General features: G+C 34.3%; 2 protein-coding genes across 3 annotated transcripts; both read right to left on the bottom strand.

Moving 5' to 3' along the window:
* Positions 1-334: 334 nt before the first annotated feature.
* LOC147548133 (uncharacterized) lies at positions 335-1,810 on the bottom strand. Its single transcript, XM_086667992.1, has 5 exons — positions 1,546-1,810; positions 1,094-1,275; positions 873-1,009; positions 565-652; positions 335-349 (listed from the first exon to the last, which is right to left on the bottom strand). Exons 1-5 carry the CDS (start codon positions 1,808-1,810, stop codon positions 335-337), a joined length of 687 nt encoding a protein of 228 aa, XP_086524118.1.
* A 1,735-nt stretch (positions 1,811-3,545) lies between these two features.
* On the bottom strand, positions 3,546-12,187 carry ENDO2 (endonuclease 2). Of its 2 annotated transcripts, XR_015237247.1 has the most exons (10): positions 11,795-12,187; positions 11,362-11,536; positions 10,664-10,774; positions 10,147-10,202; positions 9,962-10,045; positions 9,746-9,838; positions 9,589-9,656; positions 8,082-8,155; positions 7,793-7,971; positions 3,546-3,694 (listed from the first exon to the last, which is right to left on the bottom strand). XR_015237247.1 is itself a non-coding variant. In XM_086667627.1 (9 exons), the coding sequence occupies exons 1-9, from the start codon at positions 11,909-11,911 to the stop codon at positions 7,877-7,879; spliced, it is 873 nt and encodes a 290-aa protein (XP_086523753.1). In that variant the 5' UTR covers positions 11,912-12,187; the 3' UTR covers positions 7,708-7,876. The 2 variants fall into 2 exon arrangements, 1 of the variants encoding a protein (XP_086523753.1); XM_086667627.1 differs by lacking the exon at positions 3,546-3,694 and having other exon boundaries at positions 7,708-7,971.
* Between the last annotated feature and the right edge of the window lie 2,005 nt (positions 12,188-14,192).

Genomic DNA, 14,192 nt, shown 5'->3' with positions numbered 1-14,192 from the left:
TATTTAAATACATCAAATGTTTACCCTACATGTTTTGCGATTGTGGTATGAAGGTTGCTTACACCTACCACATATCCTTAATTTTCTTGGCATATTTCCAGAGCTCTCGATCCGTACTGTTCTTGGACGACCTGGTCTACGACGAATCAACGGTGGGAGAATTTTGGTAGCTTCATCAAAAATCCTTGGTTCATCAACATTGGATATAGGCATTATATGTTCCTGGTAAGTCTTCACATAAGACTCCGTTGTCCAAATAGGATCGTAAAAACAATCTTGTTGGTCTTCAGACAAGCTTTTAATACACAACATTGCGTGTTCACAAGGAACACCATCAACTTGCCACCTTCTACAAGTACAAGAAATCTGTAGAAGATTAACACAATGAGAAGGTTCTGAGTAAACCTCGAATATAAATGGGGCTGCCTGTGCAATATTACAAGTTGCAGCACTATCATATTTTGCTTTCAACAAATCAGTGATGGTTGGACACAAGAATGTCGTCCATTTTTTAGACAATTCGCGTGCTGTGTTCATTTTGTTCATTATATGAATACGAATTGCCTCCAACATTGCTGTAATTGGTAGTACACGAGCATGTCGAATCTGATTGTTAAAGGATTCTGAGAGTTGAGATGATATCGCCGTGTATCTGTATCAAATTAAACACTCAAAAATTTTAAATATTTCTTTCTGAAATCGATAATTTTTAACAAGAAGAATACATATTTTACAGTAAATTATCAAAATTCGGTGTAAAGTACATGTTATTTGTAACACAAAGTCAAAACTGTATACGGTACAATACATAATGTCAACAAAAATTATCAATATAGTTAATGAAATGAATACACAAATTTATCTGATCGTACCTTATACCGGGAAAGAAAGCATCTGCCCAAGAGGCAGGGTCTAAGGAATTAAAAAATGCTGCAACTTTTGAACCACCCATTTGTATCATCTGATTAATAGTTGCGTGATATTCAGATTCGGGGAGAGCTCTAGCAGCCTTGAAAATTAATGTTTGGAAGAATTTTGATTTTCTAGCTCCATTTGCCAATCTTAAATTCAGATTGTTCCTTAGATGCCATACACAGAAGGAATGGTGTGCTGTCGGGAAAATGTTCTTGACACCGTTGATTATACCATTGTGACGGTCTGAAATAAAGATATACGTCTTTTTCATATTCAGAGCATTGCGCAAGTGCCTTAGAAACCAGTCCCAATTTTGGTCATTCTCAACATCAACAACAGAATATGCTAACGGAAATAGACCTGTAAATTGAAAATATTTTAGTGAAAGTATGAAAATTTAAATATTCATCAAGCATACTTATGTAAAATTTTCTTATTGTATGGTAAATTTATAATAATGTTCATACTTTAAAGTTTGAAACCTAAATAAAATATACATACTTTAAGTATAATTATGCATACTTTATTGTAAATGTAAGATAATGTACATAAAATGCTGAAAAATGATGTTGAAAAAGGGGATACTTTTTTAGATTAAATTGGATCAATTCTAGAATGTTCAGAAATTACCATTGTTACCGTCTTTAGCCACAGCAGCCAGTATGCAACCGTTAAAACGAGTCTTGCAAAATGTACCATCCACATATAAAACTGGTCGACAATATTGAAAGCCAGCTATACAAGCATGTGGTGCAATGAAAATTCTTTTAAATCTCCGAGATACATCGTCAACTTCAAGTTGTACTATGCTGTTTGGGTTGGTACGTGAAAAGGCATCAGCATACCATCTAAGTTTTGCATATGAGTCTCCTTCTTGACCAAATGCTTCATTCATTGCTACTTTCTTCCCCTCATAAGTGTAGTAATATGGAAGTTGGACAGCGTAATCTTTCAAGAAGTCTTTTTTCAGACTTGTTGTCGAACGATCCGGGCTTCTTGTAACATCATCTAAAATAAGTTTCCCAACAAATGAACTGTTTAGTTTGGGTTTCTTGGTCTTCTTAATGAAATCTTCACAGTCATGTTTCATTTCCATGTCTTTCAAAATAAACATGGATTCGCATTTCAATGGCGCACATCCATGTACTCTCCATTTGCAATCTTCAACAGGACATACAGCAGTTACCCGCTTCGAATCATTTTTAATAAATTTAAAATCATGGCCAGTATTTATACTATATTGCCGAAGAGCAAATCGAAAGGCTTTAGCACCACCGGGAAATAATTGACCAGGTTCAGTAAACAATTTATCCCAACCATCAGATTTTAATATCGTCTTCTTGCTTTGTAATGATGAATCTGCTTGAATCTCCATCTGTTCTGTAAAATATAATTATTGATATTGTAAAACAGACAAATTGTTAAGATACGTAAACAATTCAAACTGTAAAGTACAAATTACGTACTTTGTTCTGTATGTATGAGAATAGCATTCAATTGTAAAAAAAGTACGCATACTTTATAGCATGTAAAACTGTAATTTATACCTATTACAAATTTTTTTACACCACTATGTCAGAAAGTATGTATAATTTGTAATGAATTTTATATATGTACATGTTATTTACAACAACATATTATTAAAAAGTATAAATAATGTAACATAAATTATACATAATGTATACTACAGACAAAGTGTTTTCCATACAGATCTGAGATTAAATAACTGGAATCTAATACCCAACATTATCTGTACTATCAGTTCAATTTGATCTGAAGATAATCAAAGATGTGAAAAATCTAAATATTTGAATGAAAACATCAGATCTAGATTACATGGATTCAATAAAAATGAAACAGAAATATCAAATACATGAAAGAACAGTTTAGTTATGGAAAATTACAGCAATAAAGATTCATATTAAATGATATGAAAAAGATGATCATTTGATATTTATCAAATCTTCAATATGAATCGTTAAACTATAAGCAAATGTACATAAGATTTTAAACCTGAATAGTTGTGGCTAGAATAAAGAGATAATCAGTAAAAACCCTAAATAACAATGGAGTTTGTGATGATGGCTCTTGATTGAATACTAATCAATGGAGTTTTTTACAGCTGGGCGAGAGTTTAATGAAGGTTTAATGATGATTTCATTTTTAGAGAGATAATGGGAAAGTTACTGGATTTCGGTTACGGAATTATAGAGAGAGAGTTGCTAGTTACATAAAAAACGTGATTGGAGAGAGAAAGTTGAGATAAATATGGAGAGAAATCTAATACGGTTTAGAATGAAAATCACGATTAGATATTAAAAGAAGGTTAATATAGGTATTGCATATATAATAAGTATTATATGGATTTGTGTAATCTCTCTAGATGACACTAAAAGGACCAGATATCTATTATGATTATTATTTAGGTTTTCAAATCCTTTTTAGGATTATAGAGGATTAAATCTCCTATTAGGACCCTATTTTTGGTCTATAGACTCAAAAATTATGAAATTTATCACTCATAGCATATTCTTTTCACAAGAAATTCTTCATTCTTTGTGAGTTATTTCCTTTCTTTTGTACACTACTCAAAAGTATAAAAAAAATAGACCCATAATGAAACAGTCATCTGAAATAGTTGTTTTATTGTAGTTGGATGTATATGATCTAAGAGCAAATAGTTTTTCAGATTAGAATAGTTCTATGATATCTTGTTTATGGTTTTTTTCGAACATATAAAGTAAACTGAACTAATTAAATTACATTCTTCAAACAAAAGCTAAAATTGCACGGGATATTTTGAAAAAGGAATTTCAAGGTTCCGAAAAAGTTATTGTTATTAAGCTTCAATCATTGTGGAAAGAGTTTGATAATTTGGGAATGAAGGAGAGTGAAAATATTCAACTTTTTTCATCTCGTGTCACTGAACTTATTAACAAAATTAGAAGTCTTGGAGATACTATCGAAGACAAAAAAATCGTGCAAAAAATTCTTCGAAGTTTGCCGCAAAAATTCGATCATGTTGTAGCCGCAATTGAAGAATCTAAAGATTTATCTTCTCTCTCTTTTTATGAACTAATTAGTTCTCTTGAAGCTCATGAAAGTCGAATCAATAGATATCAAAGTAGTCCGGTGGAGCAAGCATTTCAATCAAAGATTAATATTTCAAAACAACAAAAAAAAGGAAGTAAGATTTTTCAAAAAAGAAATTATTTTGAAAAGCATCAAGAAGGGCAAGGTTCTTTCCAATCTCAAGGAAAAGAACACAATCGAGGGAAGTTCGTCAACACAAAAAATTCTCAAGGAAATTCTGCTCCTTATTGTTTCTGTTGCAAAAAAGTTGGTCATGAATCTAAGGAATGTCGGTTTAAATGCACCAAATGCAAAATTCCCAATCATTCTCAAAGAGATTGTTGGTTTCAAAAAGGAAAAAGTGAAGTTAATTTTACAGAAGAAAAACAAGAAGCACAGTTATTTTCTTGCATGAATGTTGAAACACCACCATCAGATATTTGGTATTTGGACAGCGGATGCAGCCATCATATGACTGGAAATAGAGAATTATTTGTAGAACTTGAAAAAAATGTTTCTACTCAAGTAAAGCTTGGTGATGGAAAATTAAAACCTGCCGGAGGAAAAGGTGTGATTGCAGTAGCTACAAATAAAGGTGATAAATTTATTCATGATGTTCTTTATGTTCCCGGTATAACACAAAATCTCTTAAGTGTTGGGCAACTCATGAGGAGAAATTACTCTCTCCATTTTGACAATGGAGAATGTGAGATTGTTGATAAAAGAACAAATCTTATTGTGGCCACTGTCCAAATGACCTCAAATAATGTTTTCTATCTTATTATGCCAAAATGTGAGAATGTTTCATTCAAAAGTGAAGTTGATATGGCTCATATTTGGCATTTGAGATATGGTCATTTGAATTATAGAGGGTTGAAATTATTAAAAGAGAAAGATATGGTGGTTGGTCTTCCTTACATCTCAAAAAATGATGAAATTTGTGAAGGGTGTATTTACGGAAAAATGCATAGGCTTCCTTTTCCAAAAGTCTCTTCAAGAGCCCTTGCACCACTTGGATTGGTACATGCCGATATTTTTGGACCGACTAAAACACCTTCACTTAGTAATAAGAGATATTTTCTCTTATTTGTTGATGATTATACAAGAAAGATGTGGATTTATTTTCTTGAGCAAAAATCAGAAGCATTTGGTTTTTTTCTAGAATTTTTGGCTCTTGTAGAAAGACAAAGTGACCAAAAATTGAAGACTCTCAGAACTGACCGAGGTGGAGAATTCATTTATAAACCCTTCATGGATTATTGTAAAGAAAAAGGAATTAAAAGAGAGCTCACAGTTCGTTATAGTCCACAACAAAATGGTGTGGCCGAAAGGAAGAATCGGGCAATTGCAGAAATGGCTCGGAGCATGTTGAAAGGAAAAGGGCTTCCAAATAATCTATGGGCTGAGGCAGTAAATACATCGGTATTCTTATTAAATCGGTCTCCGACAAAAGCAGTTCAAAATATTACTCCATATGAAGCTTGGCATGGGAAAAAACCTCAAGTAGATTTTTTCAAAATTTTTGGTTGTCTGGCATATTCTCACATTCCTTTGAGAAAAGAAAAATTTGATGAGAAGGGTGAGAAATTCATCTTCATTGGTTATAGTAATGAATCCAAAGGTTATCGTCTTCTTGATCCCATCTCTAATAAATTGGTAATTTCTCGAGATGTTATTTTTGATGAGATGAAATCTTGGGAATGGGGAGAAAGTTCTTCTCAAATTGAAAATAAATCTGATTTTTTCCAAATTAATGATTGTCAAGAAGATCAAAGTTCTCCTTCATCAAATTTATCTGAGATGCCACAAATTTCTGAAAATGGAGGAGTTGAAAATTCTGCAAATTTTGATGAGGATTCTTCAGATTCTGAATCACCTCCAAGAAAGACACGTTCTCTAAATGATATCTACGAATCATGTGGGTTTTCTTTCTTCACTTATGAACCACAAAATTTCAAAGAAGCAGAAAAAGAAGAAGTATGGAGAAATGCCATGAATGAAGAATTGACAACTATAGAAAAAAATCAAACTTGTAGATCCTCCAAAAGAAAAAGATGTTGCTGGATTAAAATGGATCTACAAGACCAAATTTGATGAAGATGGATCAATTAAAAAACATAAGGCTCGCCTAGTTGCAAAGGGTTATTCTCAACAACCCGGTATTGACTTTAATGAAACATTTGCTCCGGTAGTAAGAATGGAGACAATCAGAATTGTTCTTGCATTAGCCGCTCAAATGAAATTACAAGTTTTTCAACTTGATGTTAAATCAGCATTTTTAAATGGAGAATTGGAAGAAGAAGTTTATGTTGAGCAGCCAGAAGGATACAAAATAAAAGGAGAAGAAAATAAAGTATACAGACTAAAGAAAGCCTTATATGGCTTAAAACAAGCCCCCCGAGCATGGAATAGTAAAATTGACGGATATTTTCAGCAAAATAATTTTCACAAAAGCAAAAGTGAACCATCTTTATATGTGAAGAAAGAAGGAAATAATTTTCTAATTGTCTGTTTATATGTAGATGATCTAATTTTTACAGGCACAAATCTAAGGATGGTTGAAGAATTCAAGGAATCCATGATGAAGGAATATGAGATGACAGATTTGGGTCTCATGAAATACTTTCTCGGAATTCAAGTTCGTCAATCAAAAGGAGAAATCCTTATTTCCCAAGAGAAATATGTTGAAGACCTATTAAAAAGATTTCAAATGTCAAATTGCAAGCCTGTTGCTACACCTATTGGTGTAAATGAAAAATTGCAATTAAATGACGGAGCACCTAAGGTCGATCCTAAAATTTATCGAAGTCTTGTTGGGTCTCTTATTTATCTAACAAATACAAGGCCAGATATTGTTTATCCCGTCAGTCTCATCTCTAGATTCATGAGTGAGCCGAGTGAAATTCACTTTGCCGCTGCCAAGCGTATTTTACGCTACATTCAAGGAACAAAAAACCATGGAATAAAATATGTGTCTGAAGATGAAAACAAATTAGTGGGTTTTACTGACAGTGATTGGGCTGGTTCTCTTGATGATAGGAAAAGTACGTCCGGAGATGTTTTTAAGTTGGGATCTAAAGTTATTGCTTGGGCATCAAAAAAGCAAAAGACTATTGCTTTATCATCCGCGGAGGCTGAGTATATTGCCGCTACCGATGCATCATGTGAAGTCGTTTGGATAAGGAGAATTCTAGAAGATTTATTTTAAAAGGAACAAGGTCCGACAACTATCTATTGCGATAATATGTCCGCAATAGCAATGACGAAAAATCCGGTTTTTCACAACCGCACAAAGCATATTGAACTTCGTCATCATTTCATTCGCAATTTGGTACAACAAGAAGAAATTCAACTTCAATTTGTCAACACCAATGAGCAATGGGCCGACATCTTCACAAAAGCTATTACAACGGAAAAATTTCTCAAGTTCAAGAACTACATGCAAATTACAAATTAAGAAGGGGTGTTAAAAAATGTAATTTGTAATTTCTAAGTGTGTTAGAAAAATCTAGAGGAGAGTAAATGAGTTGTGGTGGTCTTCAAGATAGATGGGTCTAGAGAAGTTTGACTAGAGATAAGTTTAGACTAGAGATAAGCTTAGACTATGACTTGTAAGTTCCAATGTGGAAGTCTCTAGGCTTTGCTAGATGTGCTAAATCCTCTACTATAAATAGAGGTGTTTTGTAATGTTGTTGATCAAGCAAGCAAAAAAAACAAGTAAGAAAAATCAGAAAAAATTAAGTTATCTAGCAATCAAATAACCTTCTCAAGTTATATAAATCCATAATCTTCCTTAGCACCCAACAATGGGTACCATGGATTTCTTGTCTATATATAATATTAAAGGAGATCTTTATTTCAATATTCAAGTAGGTTATAAATGTATCTCTCATCCAAATATACGGTTAAGTGTAGCTGCTAAACGAACTCCGCCTTGAGCTAGCCTCAAATTAACCACCGGATTACGCGACAAGAAATAATCATCTGCAAAAATTTAGATGAAAATCTCATGTGTCATGAATCAAAACACAAAGAAATGATCAAATATATACAACTATCTTAATAACAAACATTAATTTAGATTGTTTGAATACCTTCTAGTGTTGAATCATCACTGACTCCTTTATATGCATAATCACATGCCGCTTTTATACTCTCACTTGCATATCTGTGTAAAAGGTTCCAAGCATTATGTAAATATTATCTTTATCTCTCACACACTCTTTCTCCCCTTCTCTCTATATGTTTCTTTGTTATGGCCCAAGCCTTATCGCCTTAGCAATACTCAATATAGTATGCCCTTTAGACATCCCGAGATTCAATGTTGTTCGAGGCGCAGCGGGGGAGGAGGTAGACCAAAACCGCTAGGTAGGGGAGACCTTTTATCCTTGACACGTGTGAAGAGCAATGTTGCTCGAGGCGTAGTATAGGAAAAAGTAATCTGAAAGCATTGTATACTATAGAGTCATTCTAGGGTAAGGAGATATGGAAGCATCACTGTACGTAGATATGTAGGCGATCATGTATGCATGATTTATATCTTTGATCGTGATGAAATTTATAACGTTGATTATACTCATTTACTAGACGACTTTATTATGGAGTTACATACACATCAAATGATTTTATGGATTTATGTATATGAATATTTCAGAAAACTCGAGATATTGTTGTATATTGTGTGATATCAGTGAAGTGGTTTAACACTAGTCATCAAGACTTGGAAGCTGAACTGCTCCCTTTCTCGCCAAGGTTCTGATTTGGTTGGCCCTCGGGGCTCTGGGATTTTCTACACCTGATCTTGTTGGTAAGCTTGTTAAATTGATTGAAAGCCCTTAGCTTTTGTATATAAGCTATAATTCTTGCTTGTCCCACTTTCGTGTTTGACAATATAAGTAACTAAATAAAAAGCTCATATCTCAATCGAGTGCGGATGAGCAAGTTCCAACTGCTTGAGATTGTAGCGAAGGATGTTTTCTTACAAGAAATGGATATGAACTTTCTTGGTTTTCGAATAAAAGATGTCTTATTGACGACCTGGCCTCAGTATTGCAAATCCGCGAAGCCAAAATGTATATAGTTATGATATGTGTTTATATGTATCATGAGGTTAGCTTGTAAATGACTGTTGAGTTACCAAGTGAGAAAACGACTTGACTCTCTTGCTTAACATACTTTCGAAGAGAATGTTATGACTTTGATTTGTGTTGATATGGGAGGATACTAGCCAAGTAATATAAAGGGCTCCGGGTAACTTTCTGTCGGTTTAGAGTCGTCCATGGGTTGGCAATTCTGTTGTATTTAGAATTACTTCCTTTTAGGATTTATATCGTGTATGACAACTTATGCAGATTTAAACCGGTTCAATTTATAAAGGAGACTCTGCCGGATTTGAGTCTCGTCCGTAAATTGTCGGGACGTGCGCGGTGCCAATTTTGGACACCCATGCCCAACCGCTTTGGGATCTTGTTCCTACCGAAGGCTCTTTGAACCACCCAAGAGGGATCCAAACTCCAAAGTGATCGATGTGGGGCTCGATGATCCTCTCTATCTCTCTCTCCCTCCGTCTCTTATATAAAAGGTAAAGGTAGAGAAACTTACATGTCTGGACAAGTAGTTTCATTGGAACTACATTTTTCCCATTTTGGTACTTGATCTGCCCATTCACCCTGCAATTAAATTACTCAATTAGTATATATGCATAGAGAAAGGAACAATATGTAATATGTTTATCAAAAATGTACAGTATCGTACTAACCGTTATGTTTTTCTGGATTGCACTAATTAGATCGTCTACACTTGTATCATAAAACTTCTTTTCTGATGTCTCGATAATGTTGGTGTCCCATACCTATATAAATGTTCATGTTATTAAAATGACATGTCCTAGATATAATAAATTAAGTATAGCTAATAGAAGTGATCATCCCAAATGAAAATTAGAACAATTAATGCAATATATGAAAACACTTACATGGTGGAGATTTGATTTTCTTCTATACCAGTGAACACCAATAGTATTTGCACCCCTGTCTGAAGTGAAACCCACATGTAGTGGCTACAGTTTTATAATTTCAAGCAAACCTTGGTTAGTGATTGAAGAGAGAGAGAGAGAGAGAGAGAGAGAGAGAGAGAGCTAGAGAGAGAGGTAATTTATACCTGGTGAATATCTCCCATATAATGAGAAAGGAATAGCAGAGCTTCTGTGAGATTATCTGTCAATTCCAGATGTGAATTAGTTTGTAGGTTTTGTAAGTGTTTAGGTGGGTCTTTTTTGTTTTGGCCACTCCTAGTCTGACTAGAAAAACGACCGGAAAAACGGACCAACCATAGGCAGAAAGCCGACGCAGCCAGCTCTCATTGGACGGGCCGTTTCTCTCTCCACATGGCCTGTCCATGGAGTTGGCCGGAACGACTTTCAACCTAAGGTCGACCCATTTTTTCGGATCATTTAGCATTTTCCTCAGTAATCAACGATGCTAAATGGCCCGAAAAAATTGGTCGACCATTGGTTGAAAGAAAACATGGACGACCCCATTGGACGGGCTGTTTCTCTTTTCACAGCCCGACCATGGGAGTTAACCACGTCGGCTTTCGGGCTGTAGTCGGCCCATTTTTCCGGGCCGTTTAAATTTTTTCTGAAATTTTAAGACTCTGATAGAGAAAAGAGACTCACATTGAGCTTTAGCAAAAGAATTAGTGTTATAGCTAAGAAGCTGATCTGTATAATTGTTTATTGCCCCTGCAACACACCTATTTTTCTCTCCGGATTCATCCTTGCAATCTCCTGCATTATTATTAATCAAATCATAAAGACTAAATATTTTTTGGAGCACATGCGTTGTTTGAAATTTAATTCGAAATCTGAAATTGACTCGAGTCAAATTTTGACAAGTTATTTTTTATTAGACTCGTGTTATCTGACCAAGGTGAAATCTAGATAGCTACCTAGCTAGCATAGACTGATTTTAGATCTATCCGAATTAGACATAAATTAAGTCTAATTTAAGAGCCTAAAACAAGAAAACTTAGATTAGATAGTCTAAGAGACAGGCAAGTCAACTCAAACAATTGAAGAAATGAAACCCACCTACAATAAGTAGAAGGTGTCCCCTTCTTTTTACTCTTGGGTCTCCCTCATTAGCGCCCCACGAACTAGAGCAGTTTGAATGCCTTCGTACTAGGCCTAATCCACGTTGGGCTTTAACGGAACGAATTAGGCCCAGTCCGAGTGTCTACGGACTAGTCTAATTCGTGGGTCTCGGACTGCTCAATTTGAGGTCCACGGTGAATGCCAAGAGAGGAATGGGTTAAGAGCAAGAGAAGGGGGTGCCTCTAGAGGCACCCTAAGTAGAAAAAGGAAGGAAAACTTACTATTGTACTGGTAGGTGCAGAGGTTATCGGGTGTATCGATGTAGTGAAGAGGAGATGACCAACGATATCTAAACTTGACACGATCTGCCCATGAACACACGCTTCCTAAATCATTTTCAGCGTATGCAGGAAGCAATTCTTTCACTGCAGCTGCCGCTCCTTTATTCAACATAGGCTATAACACCCAAAACAATTTAACATCAATGATAGAGACTAGAGAGACATGAACTAAAATCGAAAATTATTGACCCACCAAAGTCAAAACAGACTCTGGGCAGACGGAACGCGAAAATTTGACAGTCAACTCTCTTTAGATTCGTGATACATATAAAGAGAATATCCTGGTCGTTGATATCATTTTATACCGAGAATCTGTCTTACCTTTCGGCGGTTGTACTACGATTGAAAAGAAACAGGATAAAGGGTTAAATACCTGAGCTATCCTGCAAACAGTAAGATGACCATCAGTTCCCCATCCATGAATTATCACTGGAAACAACAGAAATATCACAGACACAATACCCAAGCTTTGGAATCTTGAGATGTTCATCCTTAATTTCTTTGAGAGGGAGAATGAGAGAAATAAACAGACAGGAGATATGAATATAAATCTAAAGTGAATCCATCATATTATTACCATTACTTAAAATGATTTTTGAAAATCCATTGTTTGTGAGGTAGGAAAGATTGGATTAATGAGAAAATCATAATGTGAAATGAATACTGATATAGAAACAAGAATATCACAACATTCAGTTTTCAGGATATTCCCTTGTTATGATACCATAAATGTTCATGATATGTTTTCTTTCCTAACTGACTCATCAATTGCGTGATGGGATTGGAAAGTATAATAATAAAAAAAAAAAGATCGTCACATTTAAGGGCTGAATTGGGCTATGGGTTGTCTTCATCTTCATCCTTCATGCAATTATTCATCTTAAGCAGTTGATAATCTGTTTTGTCCTACTCCTTATTGTGTGATTTCCAATTGATTATTTTGGTTCAAACTTTCCTTCTCCAAATCTGATTCGTCCGAGTCAGATACATAATTGTCGTTCACGCGATACAAGTATACAACGACTAGGGTCATTTCAAGCCTAGCGTCTGATTTCAAATCCAACGTAAAAAAACGCAGTCTTACTTTATGTCTTACTGGAATGAATCCAAAATCAGCCTTAATTCGACGTTCAGACGAGTCATATTCACAAACATTCTAAAATCTATCTAGTATCTAGGGAGAATTCAGATCTAGAGTATAATTTCTTATATTACTTAGGTGTCGTTTGACAACACTAAAATAAATTACTTTTTTTGTTTATTTAAGTACAAAAGTCAAAAAGTTAGTTTGGTACACAAAAATTACCGACTTCATTTAAGTTAAAATTTGACTTTCTTTTAAAGTTAAAATTTTTAGCTTTTGATTTCAAAGTAAAGTAACTTTTTTTTGAGACATGCATGAATTTTACTTGACGATTTTTTTTTGTCTATCTCCGCTCCACTACAACCAGGGCCGTGCCTGAGAGTTTAAGGGCCCCGTGCGAAATTTGAATCTGAGCCTTTTAGAACAAAAAAACTAGGGTCCGTGGGTATATAGCCCAAAATAATGTTCAAAAAGGATTTAGGATCCAATCTTCCCAAAAAATGGATTTTTAGTCCTTTTGCTCTTGGGACTAAAAACCCTTAATATATATTACATAATTCCTTCCATGTCCCAGTCATTTTTCGTGGGATTTTAATATGTGGGACCGGACAAAAATTTCAAACGGTTTAATGTAACTTGATTTTAGGATAAATTTAGGAAAAAACGGATAGATTCTCACGAAATTTTCTCTCTCTTCTATAATCTGTTTAGAAAAAAAATCCAAACTTTTGCAAATCAATTTTCTCTCTCTTCTTTACAGATTTAATATGGAGATTTATTAGCCAAAAATATGAAGATTTATTAGAAACAAATGGATAGAAACAAATTATAATTTCTCTCTCCTCTAAACAGATTTGGAAATCAAATTTTCTCTTTCCTATTATCCGAATCAATCAGAAACCAAAATCCTAACCAAAACCAAAACGTCATCACCACGGATATTTCCAAATCAATTTTCTCTCTCTTCTTTACAGATTTGGAAACCAAATCAATTTTCTTTATCTTACTATGTAAATTTTTTTCGATTCAAAACAATTTTCTCTCACTTAACTTTCAGATTTGGAAATAGTATATAATCTAGGATCAATTTAGCGTGATTTGGGGGTTAATATACAAAACATATATGTCACTTTCTCTCACTTAACTTTTAGTTTTGGAAATAGTATATTTTTCTGGGAACATTAAAGCAGCATTTGTTTTCGTTTTTACTCATACATAAATACTCATCGAATACAAATTATGAAATAAATACGTAAATTATGTATTATTTATGACGAATAAACCATCATTTGTCAAGTATACAACGTAATTTTACAAATGTATTTGGGCCTTGTTCAGTAAATTACACATAATTTCTTTTACATTACACATAATTTCTTTTACATAACACATCGTTTACATACTGTTACAAAAAAAAAACGTACAAAATCTTCTCTGGTTCAATAATGGTGCCCATCCATGTTGCCCTATTGCTTGGAATGCTAATGGAGGGGGCCGAATATGAGGCTTTTCCAAGGAATCATGATCAAGATCCATTCAAGTGTGCATTTCTTATGAAATATTTCGAGGAGCCAATCAAAAAGTCAAGTAACAAGAACAAGGGTATTTCAAGTTTGATTTGATGATTTTGCCTGGAACTCCATCTGTGATAACAAATGGAGAGAGATTAATACATATAAATTATATA

The sequence above is a fragment of the Eschscholzia californica genome, unplaced genomic scaffold (assembly GCF_041429995.1).
Source record: "Eschscholzia californica isolate CP2 unplaced genomic scaffold, dmEscCali1.0.p SCAF_3, whole genome shotgun sequence".
Taxonomy (NCBI): domain Eukaryota; kingdom Viridiplantae; phylum Streptophyta; class Magnoliopsida; order Ranunculales; family Papaveraceae; genus Eschscholzia; species Eschscholzia californica.
This window is presented reverse-complemented; position numbering and strand designations above follow the sequence as displayed.

Coding starts and splice junctions, on each gene's coding strand:
- LOC147548133 (XM_086667992.1), bottom strand. CDS start 1,810: ATGAATGAAGCATTTGGTCAAGAAGGAGACTCATATGCAAAACTTAGA. Junction 1,010..1,093: donor CAGCACACCATTCCTTCTGT/GTATGGCATCTA, acceptor TTAATTTTCAAG/GCTGCTAGAGCTCTCCCCGA. Junction 653..872: donor GCTTTCTTTCCCGGTATAAG/GTACGATCAGAT, acceptor AATTTGATACAG/ATACACGGCGATATCATCTC.
- ENDO2 (XM_086667627.1), bottom strand. CDS start 11,911: ATGAACATCTCAAGATTCCAAAGCTTGGGTATTGTGTCTGTGATATTT. Junction 9,657..9,745: donor CAATCCAGAAAAACATAACG/GTTAGTACGATA, acceptor ATTTAATTGCAG/GGTGAATGGGCAGATCAAGT. Junction 8,156..9,588: donor GAAACTACTTGTCCAGACAT/GTAAGTTTCTCT, acceptor CCTTTTACACAG/ATATGCAAGTGAGAGTATAA.